The sequence below is a fragment of the Cotesia typhae genome, unplaced genomic scaffold, assembly GCF_013202065.1.
Source record: "Cotesia typhae breed Kobodo isofemale line unplaced genomic scaffold, CoteBio_Ctyphae contig_48, whole genome shotgun sequence".
In the NCBI taxonomy this organism is placed as follows: domain Eukaryota; kingdom Metazoa; phylum Arthropoda; class Insecta; order Hymenoptera; family Braconidae; genus Cotesia; species Cotesia typhae.
Window position 1 is genome coordinate 13,767,501 of NW_027423756.1, and position 17,036 is coordinate 13,784,536.

General features: G+C 27.4%; 2 protein-coding genes across 3 annotated transcripts in view; one reads left to right on the top strand and one right to left on the bottom strand.

Annotated features, from left to right (window-relative positions):
* LOC141530099 (uncharacterized) overlaps nt 1-1,100 on the top strand; it is a 1,585-nt gene extending 485 nt beyond the window's left edge. Inside the window, exons 2-3 of the mRNA XM_074246975.1 lie at nt 194-397; nt 462-1,100. Coding sequence (XP_074103076.1) covers nt 199-397; nt 462-577 — 315 coding nt within the window. The 5' untranslated portion in view covers nt 194-198 and the 3' untranslated portion in view covers nt 578-1,100. The remainder of the gene's footprint in view (nt 1-193; nt 398-461) is intronic.
* A 1,782-nt stretch (nt 1,101-2,882) lies between these two features.
* Nucleotides 2,883-16,595, bottom strand: Bark (C-type lectin domain-containing protein bark beetle). Of its 2 annotated transcripts, XM_074247180.1 has the most exons (7): nt 14,965-16,593; nt 11,958-12,487; nt 11,719-11,888; nt 5,283-11,631; nt 5,046-5,171; nt 4,907-4,933; nt 2,883-4,779 (listed from the first exon to the last, which is right to left on the bottom strand). In XM_074247180.1, exons 1-7 carry the CDS (start codon nt 15,322-15,324, stop codon nt 3,204-3,206), a joined length of 9,138 nt encoding a protein of 3,045 aa, XP_074103281.1. In that variant the 5' UTR covers nt 15,325-16,593; the 3' UTR covers nt 2,883-3,203. The 2 variants fall into 2 exon arrangements, with proteins under 2 accessions (XP_074103281.1, XP_074103282.1); XM_074247181.1 differs by lacking the exon at nt 4,907-4,933 and having other exon boundaries at nt 14,965-16,595.
* Between the last annotated feature and the right edge of the window lie 441 nt (nt 16,596-17,036).

Genomic DNA, 17,036 nt, shown 5'->3' on the forward strand with positions numbered 1-17,036 from the left:
TTTTTTTTTTTTCAAATCTTTATTTTGTCATAATGCAAATTTAATAATAACTAATCTGATAATTTTATATTTTTACAATATTTTTATTTCAATGCAAAACTTGGTATATTATTTAAATAACATTTACCAATAAAATGACAAAGTATTTTATAATTTTGTTTATCAATAATTTATATGTATTTGAATACAACAGATGAAATGATGTTGCCTCCACCGCCTCCGCAGTCTGGTTTTCCACCAGGAGCAATATTTCCACCACAAGCAACGATACTGCCTCACAACATGCCAGTTTTAGCAGCACCTCCCTTTCAAACAGTGGTTTGTTTTCCCTACGCATCTCTATCACCTGCCATGGATCCGTGGCATCATCGTATGCACGCGACTGCCAGTTGTATCGGTAAGATTTATAATAATTATAATTATTATTATTGTTATCATTAATATTTATATTTTTATTGCAGCTGATGTTGGACTTCATGCAACTGCAACATTTGGATTAATTGAGCGGCCAATGGATTCACCAAACGATGTAGATCAACGTCAACAATTGCTGCCACTCCAGGCTGCTAATAACTAATTTATTTATTTATTTATTTATTACAATTAGTAATATCAGAAGAGAAAAAAAAAAACAATCATTAAAAATATTACTAATTGTTCCAAAGAGCTCTAAACGAAAAAAAGTCTACTTAAAATGATCATCTGTTAGCTTTGCATATTACACTTGAAGAAAAAAAAAAAAAAATAGTATCCGGCAATGTTAGCTTTATTATTTTAATCGATTTAAACTACTTTGTTTTTATTTTGACTAGTCTAGAAATAAAGCCAAACTGTCACGTAATCCATCTCTCTTTCAGCACGCGGTTTTATTATTTAATAAACTCTTGATTTTTATATTATAGTAGACAAATATTGAATTTTAGTTTTTAAGAATAATAGGTATAGACATCGTTATAAATTAAACGGTTAAAAAATTTATTTAATATATATGTTTCACTGCATATGATATGATGTAATTGTGTAACAACAAATATTACAAAAGTCTTCCGCGTACATTATTTTAGCTATGATGAACAATAAAGTTACGTGCAGTAAAGTTATTTAAGTATCCAGTCGCGCAACAGTAATAATGATGATCTGTAGGTACAATCTTAGTAAATTATCATATTAAATATCTACATGTACATAGAGTACTATATATATATATATATATATATATATATATATATATATATATATATATATATATATATATATATATATATATATATTTATTATTATTATTATTATTATTATTATTATTATTATTATCAATGCACTAGACATTGCCATTTGTTATATTATTATTTTAACAATTTAAAACTTAATTTTATACTATAGTAATAGTAATTATTTGCATCTTATTAATTAGATAAATCAATGGCAATTGCCAAAGTAAGTGCTGATTATTCTAAATAACTAGCACTGAATAATAAAAATAACAATACACCGTGATTATTTAATTATATATATATATATATATATATATATATATATATATATATATATATATATATATATATATATATATTATATTTTATAAAAATATTTTTGAGGATAAATTATATATTTAATTTATTATTTTCGTACTGTAAATATCTCGCAAGAGAAAAAAAATTTTGGTGCAATATAAAGTCGATATATATATATTTACTTACTTATAGAATTAAATATATATATTTAATTGTGCAATATTCATAGATTTTTTATTATAAATTTAAATTTTATTTCATGTCTTTGTTTCTTCTTTTTGCAATCACTTGTTTAAAATTTAAATTGCTTGTGCTCTTTTTTATAATTTTAATTTTAAACGAGTACTATGTAAATTACATGTGATGTTAACAAATGCTCAAAAGAACAACGTACCGATTAATTTTTTTTTTTATTTCTCTAATACTTAAGATACATTTTATCATATATTATTATATAAATATAGTTCAAAACTTATTATCATCATCGATCAAATATATAATATTTATATAAAATCAATTGAATACATTTATTATGTAATCATGACAAAAATTTAATATATTCTATATAAGATTTATAAAATTAGTTTAATTTTATTGAATTTAAAAAAATAATATATTAAGTGTTATTATAATGCAATAATACTTGATGTTAAATAAAAAAAATTTAAAAATAAAACAATATAAAAAGACAATTTTTGGATAATAATTTTATTATTTATTGCACTTAATCTAAATTTATATCAATGTATTTCTACCAACTACAACAATAAGTACAATTTCTTCTTTGTTTATTTTTTTTATTTTTATTATAATGGGCCTTATAATTAAAAAATAAAAAGGATATATAAATGTAAATGTAAAATATCATTATACAATTCTTATAATTATAAAAATGTTTTATATAAAAAACATTGGAGCGTTTTACTTAATATTAATTTGTTCTTTTGTGAAAAAATTGGACGGATTCAATTATCTATGATAAAGCTTATTATATTATTACAGTCTCTATAATATATAAATAAAAAAAAAAAAAAAAAAAAAACTTTTCTATAAAATCATAAAAAATTAATTTCTATACTATAAAATAATTAGATGCTTTTATATATGATAAAACTTGATTATACTCATACATTATAATACGAGTTTATATATCTATAACTATATATATATATATATATATATATATATATATATATATCACAACTCATTATCTAAATTTTAATTATTCCAAACATTTGTTCCCATTTGGCAGTGTATTCTTTTATTCAATCATTCACACATTTATTTTATTTTTACATTAATTAGTAGTTAATTAACTATAGATATATATATATATATATATATATATATATATATATATATATATATATATATATATATATATATATATATAAAATACGAAGGCATTATAAATAAAACGAATTCGATAATACTATCATTAACATTTTTTTTTTTTTTTTTTTTTTTAAAAAGATAACCGCAATTGCTTATAAATATCAATAGAGTAAAAAATATTACGCAATAATCTATAGATATGCACACGTAAAAATAAAAATAACGTACACTTGTCAATAGTAATATTAATGAAAACAGTAATGAAAATATAATTAAAAAAAAAAAAGCAACAATTTAAAAAATTAAATTTTAAATAATTATAAATTTATCTAAAATTTGTACTTAATAATAGGCTTTTCACATGGCCGTTTCAAGGGGTTGACTTTTGCTTCTCGATTCAGCAGACAATTGTGAGAGTTCTGTTGGGTGAGAATTAGTTGGAAGAAAATCATCGAAATTAGTTTCCAAAAGCGCCTCGCTTTTTGATCGCAACGGTTTTTCTTCTCCTTCTCCGCTATCAAGATTTGTCTCAAGTAACGTACCACTTGCCGGTCGTTGATTGTAATAATACGTTTGAGGTGGTATTACCGGTGAAAAATATACTGGAACAGGCTCGGAAATGGGTGTTGTTGGTGAATCACCGCTATTACCATAATCCAATCCTTCTTGGCTGCCGTATCGTTTAAACTCTTTTGGTGAAGTATATACCGGAGTTGCTAATTCAATATCACGCTTAAGTTCACTTATTGAGTCAGTTGTTGTTAAACTTGTATTTAACGGTAATGTTGAAGTTGTATCACTGTGATACGGATGATGATGATGATGATGATGATGATGATCAGGTGGGGGAGGTGGAGTTATTGTTATATTATTGTCATTATTATCAGGCGTAATATCAGCATTAGTCATTGATGGCCAATTACTCGTTGATTGTGATGTAAATGTTGAATGGTTACGAAAACCATCGTTGCGATAAGCCAAATCAAATACTGGATTATCAACGTGAGTATGACTTTTCAAATTTTGATATTTATCAACAGATATTTCCTTAAAATCACTTGTACTTGATGAATAACGTGGATTGTGAGCTTCATATACATCATAACTGTGATTGTCTTCAATCGATGAGTTTAATTGTGATTTATCCATTGAATCAATACTTCCACCGTTTATCATTTTTTTGTAATCTAGCGAACGTGATGTCAGTGTATCGGTTGATTTGCTAGCTATTGGTTTTCTTCTGTAGGCTAATTCAGTAAAACCAGAGGTCGATCCTACTGATCTTAATGAATGTAATGATTGACGAATAGAATTACGTCTTTCAAGTCTTTCGACTTTACGTTTTTTAGATTTTGATACCCAAAATCCGATAGCAAAAGCCAGCAGAGCAATAGCTGCACCAAATGCACCGAGAACACTTATTGCAACAATATCTTTTCTCCAGGACAGTGGATCTATGTAAACCCGGGGATCTATTTCACAGATAAATGGACTTGGTTGACTGCAGTGGTCGATTTCAATGCTCTGATATGTAAATGTTGTACACTGATCTACTTTCTCCAACTGTTGGATCCATACTCGATCAGAGTACTCAAATCGTTCTTGTTGTCGACGTAAAAATTTCCACAGCTCCAAATATTGCCCCATTATAAATGGCATTGACGCATTTGCTATTCTACAAAATTCTCGAGCACTGTAAAAATCCATTGGAGCACCAATATATATGTAACAAGTATCACCAACAAGATCCCACCCTGGAGGACATTTTCCACTTAATACAGATTTATTACTTGTATGATAGGGGTTGTATTTGACAACAAGCAGCTCTGGTGAATCGCTGCGGTCTCTTATCCTTCCGGCAACGGCTATTGATTCATTGTAGCCCCACCAATTGAATTTCGCATCAATATGAGATCTCATCATTTCCAAATGACTAAAAAAAAAATTACAAAAATAAACAATCATTAATAAATAAATAATATGTATAATAGAATGAAAAAATAAAAAAAAATAATTTCAAGCTTGTAAAAATATGTTCTTAGATAATAAATTTTACTCACTTATCAAACGATTTCATGTTGATTACTCTGTGTGTTTATATAGTCATGCACATGCGATGTATGAAATAAAAAAATAAAATAAAATTACTAAAGCTGCCTAAAATTTAATTAAAAAAAAAAAAAAAAAAAAAAAACTTACGTTGATCTGTTGACAGTTTGCATTTCATAATCATTGTCAGGATTGAAGAAAACATTGTCTACGTACTGTTGTCCAGGTGTTCCAGCAACAACTGTACTTCGTCCATTTCTATCGATCGCATAATTTCTAAACAGAAAAAAAAATATATAATAATAATAATAATAATAATAATAATAATAATAATAATAATAATTAATATTATAAAATATAAATGAAAAAGATATTAACATAACTTACTTGTAAAAACCATTATGAGTTGTACTTTGATAAATAGGAAGTCGTACACGTTCAAATCCAGATATTTCCAACAAATGAAGACCAAGATTAGCATGTAAATAATTGTACGACATATTGCTGACAACTTGTTTAAGTATTATATTTTTATCGTAGGGCGCATAATTTTTTATAAAATAATTACGGTATATTGTAACCTCTTGATAAGGACTACTCTGACGGCCTTCAACATACAGCGCTGGTTTATTAAAATTTTCCGAAAATAAATTATTGTGTATCCATCCCTTTAGTGATGTCGCTGATCCACGTGAATCAGAACGAATAAATAAACCACCACCATTGTTATTTCTAATTAAATTATTTCTAAAATAAAGTAATTGAGTATTTTGTATATCAAGTACTATAGCAGCATTGCAAGTTGTAAAATTACCATAAAATTTATAACAATTATTTACAAATTGATTACGCTCAAGTGTCATTATTGCGTTAACTTCACCGGCGCTTGTGTATTTAACAGCTCCTTCTTTACAATTAGATATAACCGAGTATGATATATTATGCTGAACATCACGATTAAAACCAATTGCTGAAATTGGAAGTGTTACTATTTCAGCAATAAAACCGTGAATACCGCTGGCACCATTTGCCAATAATTTAATACTTAAACTCGGTCCTTGAGTTGTGAATAATTTTTTATTATTTTTACTGTTGTATTCAATATTAGTTATTAGTCGAGCAGTAGTATTACATGATATATCACCGTCATATAGAGTTATTGCATCCGGACGTCCTGGTTGTTGTTTATCAGTTGAATTATAAAGATTAAATTGAAGTAAACGAAAAGCAAATGGCTTAGCTCTGTATGCACTTTTAAATATTTTAATACAATTAATTGGATAATTATCATATTTATAATAAATAATAACTCTTTCTTCTATTTCTATTTCTTTCATAGTATCACACATGTCAATCATACTAAATAAATTGTAAGGAATATTAATATTATCTTTTAATGGTGTAAATGAACTTTCTTCAGCTTCTCTTCCTTCACCGGTAAGTGATACTACGTTAATACCATTACCCAAAGAATTATTAATAATATTAAATAATAATTCAACAGTATAACTTGGTGATACAATATTAATACCATGATAAGCACTTTTTTCAATAGTAACATGAGATATTATTGGACTCTTCATAACTGCTTGAATAGCTGGTGATTTTTCATTGTGAAGTATACCTGCTCCGGTAATATTTATATATTTTAATATTGATTCAATTCGTTTAACAGTCTCATGAGTTTCAATATCATGAAAACGATGTTCATAGAGATAATTTTCAAATTCACTGTTTGCTATTCTAATACCGCCCCAATAATCTTCATACATTGAATCGAGATTCCGTTTACCACAATTTATAAATACAAAATCCCCGTCCCAAGGGCAATTGTACTTTTGTCCAAATAATTGTCCATTTAACCGTATTTTACAATCCTCAAGACGTTTTTCATTACCAAAACACTGAATTGGCTCTGGCCATGACCAAATACGCGTCAAAGATCCTGAATGGAATTCATATCGACGATCGTGTGAAATATAAATATTCAAAGGATTGTAACCCAATTGACGACACGCAACCTGAGCATTTCTTTCGGTAAATCTTGAATCACACAAAGGTATCCACTGTAATGTTGTAAGATTAAAATATTCAACAAACCCTTGATTACCAGAGATTGAACACTTTCTGTTTTTACACAAACGAATTGTCATTGGTACATTATTATTATTATTATTATTATTATTATTATTATTATTATTATTATTATTATTATTATCATCATCACTTATTTTTGATCTTTTTACAATATTTGAATTTATTGATTCAAATGAATTATTATTTTCATACAATTTTTTTTTTTTTTTTTTTATTGGCCTCATTATTATTTCATTCTCCTTAATTCCTACAGCGTTTAACGTTCCAAGTACAAGAATACCAACATTTGGAGCAAATTCCATTATTACACCTGGATAAATATTAACAACAGCCTGTGGCATTATTGTTATATCTGATTTAATTATATAAGGCTCTGATCTTGGATAAAGTTCAACATTATCAGTAATACGACCACTGAGATTATCGACATTTATTATTTGTTTTATTTCCCAAGAAATTGAAATTGATGAATCAAATGAATCACTCATTAAATAAGGTTTAAAATCAGCAATTGCATGATTATTCCAATCATCAAAATCAAATATCATTGATTTTATTTTAGTGTCATTGGTTGTACCCCACCAATTTTCACTTACATCTATTTTATTATTTATTTTAGCTGTTCGGATACCCGCTAACAATTCATAATCCATATAATTATCACCAAATAAATTTCTATTTATTTTAACTTTTTGAATCCCATTGAATCCAACAACAAAGCTTGGTAAATTATTATCACTATCACTGTTACTGTTGTTGTTATAATTATATTTTATTGTATTATAATAAAAGTTTGCTGGAATTTCACCTAAAATTTCCGATTGACTGTCTATATTAAATTCAACCATACAGGTACAGTTATTATTTTTTTCAATACGATTGTTATTAATTTTTATTTTTTTCTCCATTCCACGTATTGATATTAAACCATTTTTACAATTATTATTGTCAAATATATTACGATTTATATTTAAAGTTGAATAATGACCGTCAATAATAAAAGCAAACATATTATTATTTTGCCAAGTATTGTTTAAAAAATACAAAGAGTGGGTGAAATTTTCATTATACTGCCATACATACGGTAAAGAAATATCTAATCCACCATTTTTATTTCTTTCAATTGTATTATCACGCATTACCCAGTGAAATAAATTATTTGAATTTCTCATATCACGACTAAATTGTACAATACCACGACCATTATCAGTTATTAATGTATTGTTAATGTGTATTGTTATTTCAGAAATATTTGACGTTAAAACATTCCATATAGGTGAATTTATATAAATAGCTTCATCTTTATTATGAGATATCTCACAATTAATTAAACGTATTGATTCATTGGCTTTTCTTAAATAATGATCACCTAATTCATCAAGATAACGATTATAATATGAGGCAATTAATCCACGTTTATTACCTTTTATTTTAGTTCTTGATATAAATAGAGTTGGTACTGGCCCTTTAATAATACGATTAGGTATATCTTGAATAGGACGTGGTACTGTTGTTACAACAAATACTGTACCGCCTAATGCATTTGTACCGCTTATATATTCAAGAATAACAGTAAATGAACTAGAAGAAATCGGAAATAATAATAAATCTTTTTTTACATTCCAAATATTATTACTTTTTGGATTAATATGATGTGAATCGTGTAATAATATTTCTTCTGTGCTTCGATTTTCAATTGGATTAAGTAATTGTATACCAATAACATAACGAGCTTCACATCTTATATTAATTAAATGTCGAACACTATCACCTATTTTTTTTCCAGTAACAATGTATTTTATTTCACCAGTTAAAATATCAATATTATCAATTTTTTCAGGTATTATTATTGGTTGATATGGATTATCAATGGTAGATGAACCAAAATATTCCATAAACCATCCAGCAAATTCTCTTTGTTTAACAGCCGAAACTACAGGATTGTGTTTAATACCAGCTATTTTATTATTTTCAATAATACAATTTGAAATTTTTAAACCAAGCTGTTTAAAACTTATACCACTTCCTCTATTATTTGTAAAATAACTATTTTTAACATTATTTTCCGCAGACGCTGAAAATATATCTGAATAAAGAATTCCAAGACCATCTTGAAGATTATTTGAAATTTTAATTCCCTCCAATGAGTGACGAGCAAAATCTATTTGTAAAGCTGGTTTTAATGAATTTGTTATATAATCTAATAATCCAGCACGTTCTATTGTTATAAATTGTAAATCACTTCGATCAGCCAGTGGACCAAGGCGTACACCAGCCCAAGCAGCTTCAGTACATTTAATACCTACATCATTTTCATGAGTACACGAGTACTCAAAATCATTAAATAATTCAGCTTTACATTTAGAAATATCAATATCATCATCATTACACTGTACATTACTCATTATTATTTCTTCATTTGTTCCGGCGTCTGGTATATTTGATCTATCAAAATTCCAATTATCTGGATCAAGGGTAAATCCTAATTGATGACAAACAAGTGCAGCATCTTTAATAGTCCACCCATAATTACAAACAGTACCCCATTTATTATCAATACGAACTTGAAGTCTTCCTTCATAATTTGTTCGACCTCCCAAAAGTCTAACTGGTATTCCTTCAGTTGTATCATTATCAAGCGGTAAATTTATCATTGTTACACTCTCATCGTTCATAATAGTTACGCCTTGATTACCATAATTATCATTATTATCATTAATAATTGTATCATTACTTTCATCGGATAATATTATAGATATTTCTTCTTTAAGTGTCATTATAATATTATTAGGACCTTTACCTTGAGCTTCAAGTTTACCAGCTACCATCATTCCAACAGCCGGTGGAAATTTTAATGTGACTCCTGGCTTAAGTACCAATTTACCACCAGGCCTTACATTTATATCACGTTCAACGATATATTCACCAGCTGATAATATTTCTAAACCATCAACTTCACCACCAACAAAATTTTTACTCGGATGAACAAATTTTGGTATAAATGATGGTCGTGATATTATTGTATTTGTTGCTGGATTAGTGCTGTGAAGTAAATAAGGTATATATTCTATTTTAGCTAAATTATATCTATCTTTTCTATCAAAAAGTCTTTCTTGTATTTTTTCTTCATCTATATCACTCAACCAATTGTATGTACAATTAATATTTTTACTTTGATCCTCCAAATGCGATCCAATTTCATATTGAGAGTATAAATTATTTAAAATATTACGATAAACATCAACATTTGCTGAAGAAATAACTAAAACAGCAGCTACACGAGATCTTGGAACTAATTTAGATACTTGTTGTTGTTGTTGTTGTTGTTGTTGATCAAATGGCTCTTTAATAATATTATCTCTTAAATAATTTCGTGTAAATATTATTTTTTGTACATCACTGTAAGGCGATAAACCAATACTTGCTACAAATACTCCATGATTTTCATAAAAATAATTATGTTGAATAATAATATATGTTGGTAAAATATTAAATTCTTCAATAAATGGATTACGTACAAGTAATCCTCCATAATTATTATGACTAAATTGATTATATTCAATTTTACCTTTTATATTTAATGCTGGAGATAATTTAATACCCAGTTTATTATTTTTAATAAATACATTATGCCCTATTTGTAGATACATAGTAATACCTTGATTGTATTTCCAATTAGATTCTATTTGTACAGCGGTATCAAAGCTACTGTTGAAACAATTACCGGTTATATTAATATAGGATAAACCAGTTGAATTTCCAATAAGTACACCAATATCTCTATTCCGAAATATTTCCGAGTATTCAATAACTGTTGTTTGATTAAAATGCAAATATTCTGTTGATGTGCTGTCATTTAACCAAATAGCCATACCATATCCTTTATTTGATGAAATAGTTGTTTGGGATATATTTCGATTACCACCTGTAACTGTTATATTTATACCAGCAGCATAATTATATGATATTCTACTTAATGTAATGTTAACATCTGGAACACCATTTAATACATGAATTCCAGCAATATGATTATTATTTGATACCGAAGTATCGTAAACATGTAAAAGTGAACGAAGTTTTTCAGCAGCTATTCCACGTCCGTTGTTGTTTGCAATAGCACTTCTGGTAATATTTAAATCATAAAGTTTTTTATAACCGGCAGACAGCTTAACAAATGCAATCATTTGTGTACGAGGTTGAGCATTAAATTTAAGATATAAATTATGACGAGTTGTTGTAATACTTTGTGGTAATGTACCGTTTCTAACAAAAACACGTCCTAATAATTTATCACTGGGACTAGTACCGTCATAAATTTCTATTATCGCGCTGTCATTTCGATCTGTTTTCATTTGTAAAAATTGCAAAGTCAATACATGTCCTGGAAGTGTTATAATTCGCTGAGGACATTCCTTTGAATTTAAAGAATAATAATTTTGTTCCATTGACACGGTAATGGGAAAAGTTTGACTACTACCAACTGGAAGTGTACAAAGATCATAAATATCTGATCTATCGAGTTTATCATTGGGTTTCTCATCATAATTTATGTATTTTATACCATCGGCTCCATTATCTAATACAACACAATTGTCAATGTGTGTTAATCCTGTAGAACTATTGACGTAAATACCATATCCTGTAAAGACAAAACAATATTATATTTATTAAATAAATTATTGATAAAAAAAAAATTTTTTAAATAATTATAATTTATTAATTTTACCTCGATTGCTGCGAATAGTACAATTAATTATAGTAATTGGAGCCTCTGGTGAAGTAATATTGATACCAGTTAAAGATGAATAGAGTATTGAAACCCACTGCATACGAGGTGGAACGCCTACCACATGTAGAGCAGATGTCACATTATTATCTCTCCCTGTACCCGCGTATCTAGTTTAAAATAAAAAATATATTTTAATAATAATATTTAAAATAAAAAATTTTATTATTATAACATACTTAATAGTAACATGTCGAAGAATTGATTTAGATTGTCGTACGTAAAAAGTATTTTCTTGAGTAAGAGGATTATCGTAAGAGGCACCTTCAAAACGAATACCACGCCAATTATTTTTTGCTTTACTTGCTCCATCGTGAAAAGGCAAACAAATAATTGCTAAATCAGGATGATAATCACAAACACCAGCACCGAGCTGTCGAGATGACCAATGTTTACAATCTTGAAGAGATGATTCAGTACCCCGACACTGTGGCTCTTCGTAGAGTAACCGCGAACTAGCTGGCCATTGTCTGTCAAACCAGCCTGACCATTTTCCACCTTGAAATCCGAGCTGACGACAGGCTATTTCATAATCTGCTCGAGTCCAATTTTGTGAATTTGTGCAAACAGACCGCCAAGAACCCTTGTGAAATAATTGGACTCTACCCTCAAGAGGAGTTGGCCCATCCACCAGACGAATCGATCGAGACTCTGGTTGTCCAGACGATATTTCTGAGCTTGTTAAAGATATTTCACCATCTGATTCTCCCTAGAAAATATATTATTATTATTATTAAAAAAAAAAAAAAAAAATTATTATTAATAGTTATAACTCATAACTGTAGATAATTTATAATAATTTATAATAATATATAATATAAGATTGTTAGGTCATATGGGTTAATCTTGATCAAGAACATTAAATTACTCTCTAACCCGTAGATTAATTTAATTGTACGGAAATAGAAGTTACTTATACTTATACTTAATACTTTTTTTTTTTTTTTTTTTTTTTTTTTTTTTTTCCCCACTTACAATTAACAATTAAAAAATTTTAATTTATATAGTTCAGAGGTTTTACAGTCTATAAAATCTCATTAATCTTATAAACACACATTGAATGATTCATCTCATCATGAGGAAATAATTATATTATTAATTCAAACATTAGTTATTAGTCATTAATGTTTGTTATGATTATTAAAATTTTTTAATATACAGAGCGAGAAGATGTGGATAATAAAATTAAAACTAAATATTTAGCCTTTTACTTCCTGTGTTAAACTTCCTTGATATTCCCACAAGTTTCGGGCCACTGATCTTTACGGTTGGTGTTTACACCGGAACTTTTTAATGTTTTTCATTGTCAAGATATCTTTCTTTGTATTTCAGGTAATAAAAATATTTTCTCTCTATTCTCTATTAAACTACTTTTTTATTTTTTATTTTCTGTTAAAAATAAATTTTATTTAATTATTAAAATTATTGCAAAATGGCAAAATGAAAATTTACATAATACATTAAAACAAGTTGGGGGAATAATTCAATGAGTAATACCCCCCCCCCCCTTCCCCCAATTCACTGGTTTGTCGTTTGTGGTATTTCCGGCGATATGATAATTCTCCCTACATGTATAATTTGATATACCAGCATACATCTTTTTATATTTCAGATTTTTTTTTATCATACTTAACATCCAATAATTCATTTAATTTATTTTTTTAATAAATCTCAATTTAAAAAAATATAACTTGTCATTGTGTCTATTATCTGTTTTTATACAAATGACAATGTACTTTTAAAAAATAGCAAAAAGGAAAATTATTATTTGTATAGAAAATATAATGTACATCACTTCAAATATATATATATATATTTTTTTTTTTCTTTTAGTTATTATTAAATATGTGGAATATACTTGCACACTCAATAAGTACTTTAATTGTATTGTCGAGTATGCGTGTGAACGAGTGTTAAAGTAACGGCTAACGTCAGTAAGTTACGGTAATTAATGTAATAATAAGCTTTGTCTTTTCTTATATATAGGATCAATTGTATACAGTTTAAATTAGTCTAAGGTTATTCATCTTTAATCTTTTGTAATTTTTATTACATTAACTTTGATATTTTCTTTTTTCCTCAATGTACATTTATTTATTTTTAACTTTAAAAATGATGCAGAAATTTTTTTAAATCATTAAAATTATCGTAAATGAATCACAACGAGAATATTTAACTGAATCATCACTGTTATCACATTTAATATGATAATAAACGGTATTTAGTTTTTAGTATTTTATCATCAACCGTATATCTTTTTAGCTTGGCTTTTAGCTCGTGTGTTAAGTATTTGATAAGATAAATTTATCAATTACATTACATACACCGATATTATGGTGTCAGTTGAATACAATAATAATTTTTTTATCCTACGTAAATCAATATACATTCTATGAAAATACGTGACCTTAAAAAAAAAAAAAAAAAAAAAAATCCTTAGATTTATCAGTTGAACTACAAAAGATTTTCTCCAATTTGAAATAAACAGTTGTAGAGTTTTTTTTCTTATAGAAAAACGAAAGTACAATTGATATATACCTGTATTCTTTCTGAGTTCTCTCAAAGTCATTGATCTTTGAAATGATAATCGTAAAAGTACGATCGTAAATTTTGTTTCATTTATTATTGTTCTATATATTATATAAAATTTTACGACGGCAAGTATATACCCATTATTATTATTATTATTATTATTATTATTATTATTATTATTTTATTTTTTTTTTTTTTTTTGTTTTTTTCTTTATCGCTACAAGGTATGTAATCTTTTTTATTTTTCTAATTTTTTAATCTATCTACTTTTTTTAATAACATGAATTTTCATGAGTATGGGAATGTCGACTACTATATAACGACTCTCCTCTTCACCTTCCTCCCTCTACCTTCACTATTTATACATATAACTTTAAAGTTGGTATTAATATATGTATAAGTAGTATATAGATATAAAGTTTATAGACAAAGAACATTCTCAAGTCCATTGAGTATATCCTGTATACAACCGCACACATACTAAATAATAGAAGAGCGTGCGTGTACGATTGGTCGAGCAAAATGCATTTCCTCTCACTTAAAAGTCTAACTCAATACAACAAATATTTATTAATAATAATTATTGCAAGTTTATGCGTGTAATAATTAAATAATAAAATTAAAAAAAAAAAAAAAAAAAAAAAAATGTATTACCTTGGCTGTTATAACGCCTCGTACAGTAATTCCAACCATAGGCGCAAACCTGATTTCGACACCAGGTTCAATAATTAATTGTCCATCCTTTTCAATGAAAAGATCTTCTTTTAAAATATAAGGACTGGAAGATCGTTTCAGTATTCGTTCTCCACTAATAATGTGTCCACCAGGTACTTCATTGAGCTCTGTTGCAACATTATTGTCAGGTAAAATCGAGGGTTCGGTATAGTAAATAGACGGAATGTCCGTTGAACCCTCTGATTTACCATAACTCAGACACAGTATTGTCCAAAAAAGCAACCACAACAGTTGCATTTTTATTACCAATAATTTATTTTTATTTATAATAATCAACATAATTAAATATTCAAATGAAAACACTTTGTTATTTTAAGCTCAAACACCATTTCTGGATTTATCCATGGTAAAAAAAGAAACTTTTCACTTTTTCCAGAGAACGACGTAACATAAACATGTAGACGTTCAATTAAAAATATATATTAATGCATTACTGTACTGTATTGCACTCTCCATACAAACACATAGTTGTACTCGTACTCGGTGGATTCACGATTCACTTTCCAGGATTTGTTCATCCAAGACAATCACACGATTGGATTCGCGTAGGAATAACTAGTAACTACTGATGACAAATACACTGAGAAAACATATTATATAAATTTATTATTTAAAACTCGGTAATTTTAATCACTTACTCTTGACACATTTATTACTGACACAATTATTTTTGTTGTTGCTATTTAGCATACCAAGAAGAAGAAGAAGAAGAAGAAGAAGAAGAAGAAGAAATGTTGAATCAAAAAGAGTAGTTATATATTTTCGAAACAAAATTGTTTGTTGGGTGCGGTTTGTATACTGGTAAACTGGCAGTTACTGGCAGCACACGGTGCGACGGTATGACGGTGTGACGGTGCTCGGTGTATGGTATGGTGCTACCAGGGATTACCACAGCCCGCTAGTCAGACAGACGCTCAAACACTCTTATGTGCACCTATATCAACGGAGGTCTTTGTCGGTCTTGGTGACTCTTGGCTGCTTTACTGACTTTACTCTCCAACTATTCTGACTTTGCTTTTACTGAGTATAGTAGAAAGGTTTAATCAAGCTTACTCACCAAGTCAGTCCCATACTCCTCTTGTATTCAGCCCAATACAACTTAACCTGACTCTTCTTTCGTCCCTGTTCGTAAAGGTTCGTTATTTTATCGTCATATCAATTTTTATATCTGTATTACTTACCACCTTTTCAAAGTACTGTACGTATACGATTTACTGGTCACATGATTCATACGTCACGCAGGTTATTGTGAAACAGGTGAACATAATAACAGTGATGTTAATAAAAAAATAATAATAATAATAATAATAATAATAATAATAATAATAATAATAATAACAATGATGATGATGATGATGATGATGATGATGATGATGATGATGATAACTCCATGGTGTTGACTTACATATTTTTGAGCATCTTTATCAGGATATTTCTTATATTTTTATTCATATAATTTAACCCTGCTACAATTTTTAATTAAAAATATAAATAAATAACTTTTTTAATAATATTTTATTCTTTTAATAATAATAATAATAATAAAACTTATGTGAGAAGTATTTAGAAAAATTTTTGTAAATCGGAATTTACATTTAAAATGACAATCATAATAAGTAGATAGCATTTACTGTAACAATGTAAAATAAATTTGATTTGAAATAATTTTCTAAAAAGAAGTTGATTTACAGGTGTTGATGTTATTTCCGTGATCTGTTTATCCAATGTATGATTGGTTGCTTTTGTTTCAATGGAAGTCATGGCGGGATTTTTAAAAACAAAAGCAACGTCAAACAAAATGAGTCTACTTTGACAAATAATTTATTATAAAATATAAATTGAAATCATCTCTAATTAGAAATAAAATTAAAAAGGTTACAATTATATAAAAAATAATGTAAAGAGCTATAATTTAATTTGAAGCTGTTAAAATAGATACAAATTTCAGGTTTCAGCGCCTCCATCCAGCAAGGCAGTTGATAAAAGCTTCC

Bases quoted from the DNA above. Each gene is read 5' to 3' on its own strand.
- Bark (XM_074247180.1), bottom strand. From the start codon at position 15,324: ATGTTGATTATTATAAATAAAAATAAATTATTGGTAATAAAAATGCAA. The intron at 12,488-14,964 runs GTAATACATTTT...TATATTTTCTAG, and splicing joins GAGGCGTTATAACAGCCAAG to GGAGAATCAGATGGTGAAAT. The intron at 4,780-4,906 runs GTGAGTAAAATT...TTTTTTTTTTAG, and splicing joins AACATGAAATCGTTTGATAA to TCATTTGGAAATGATGAGAT.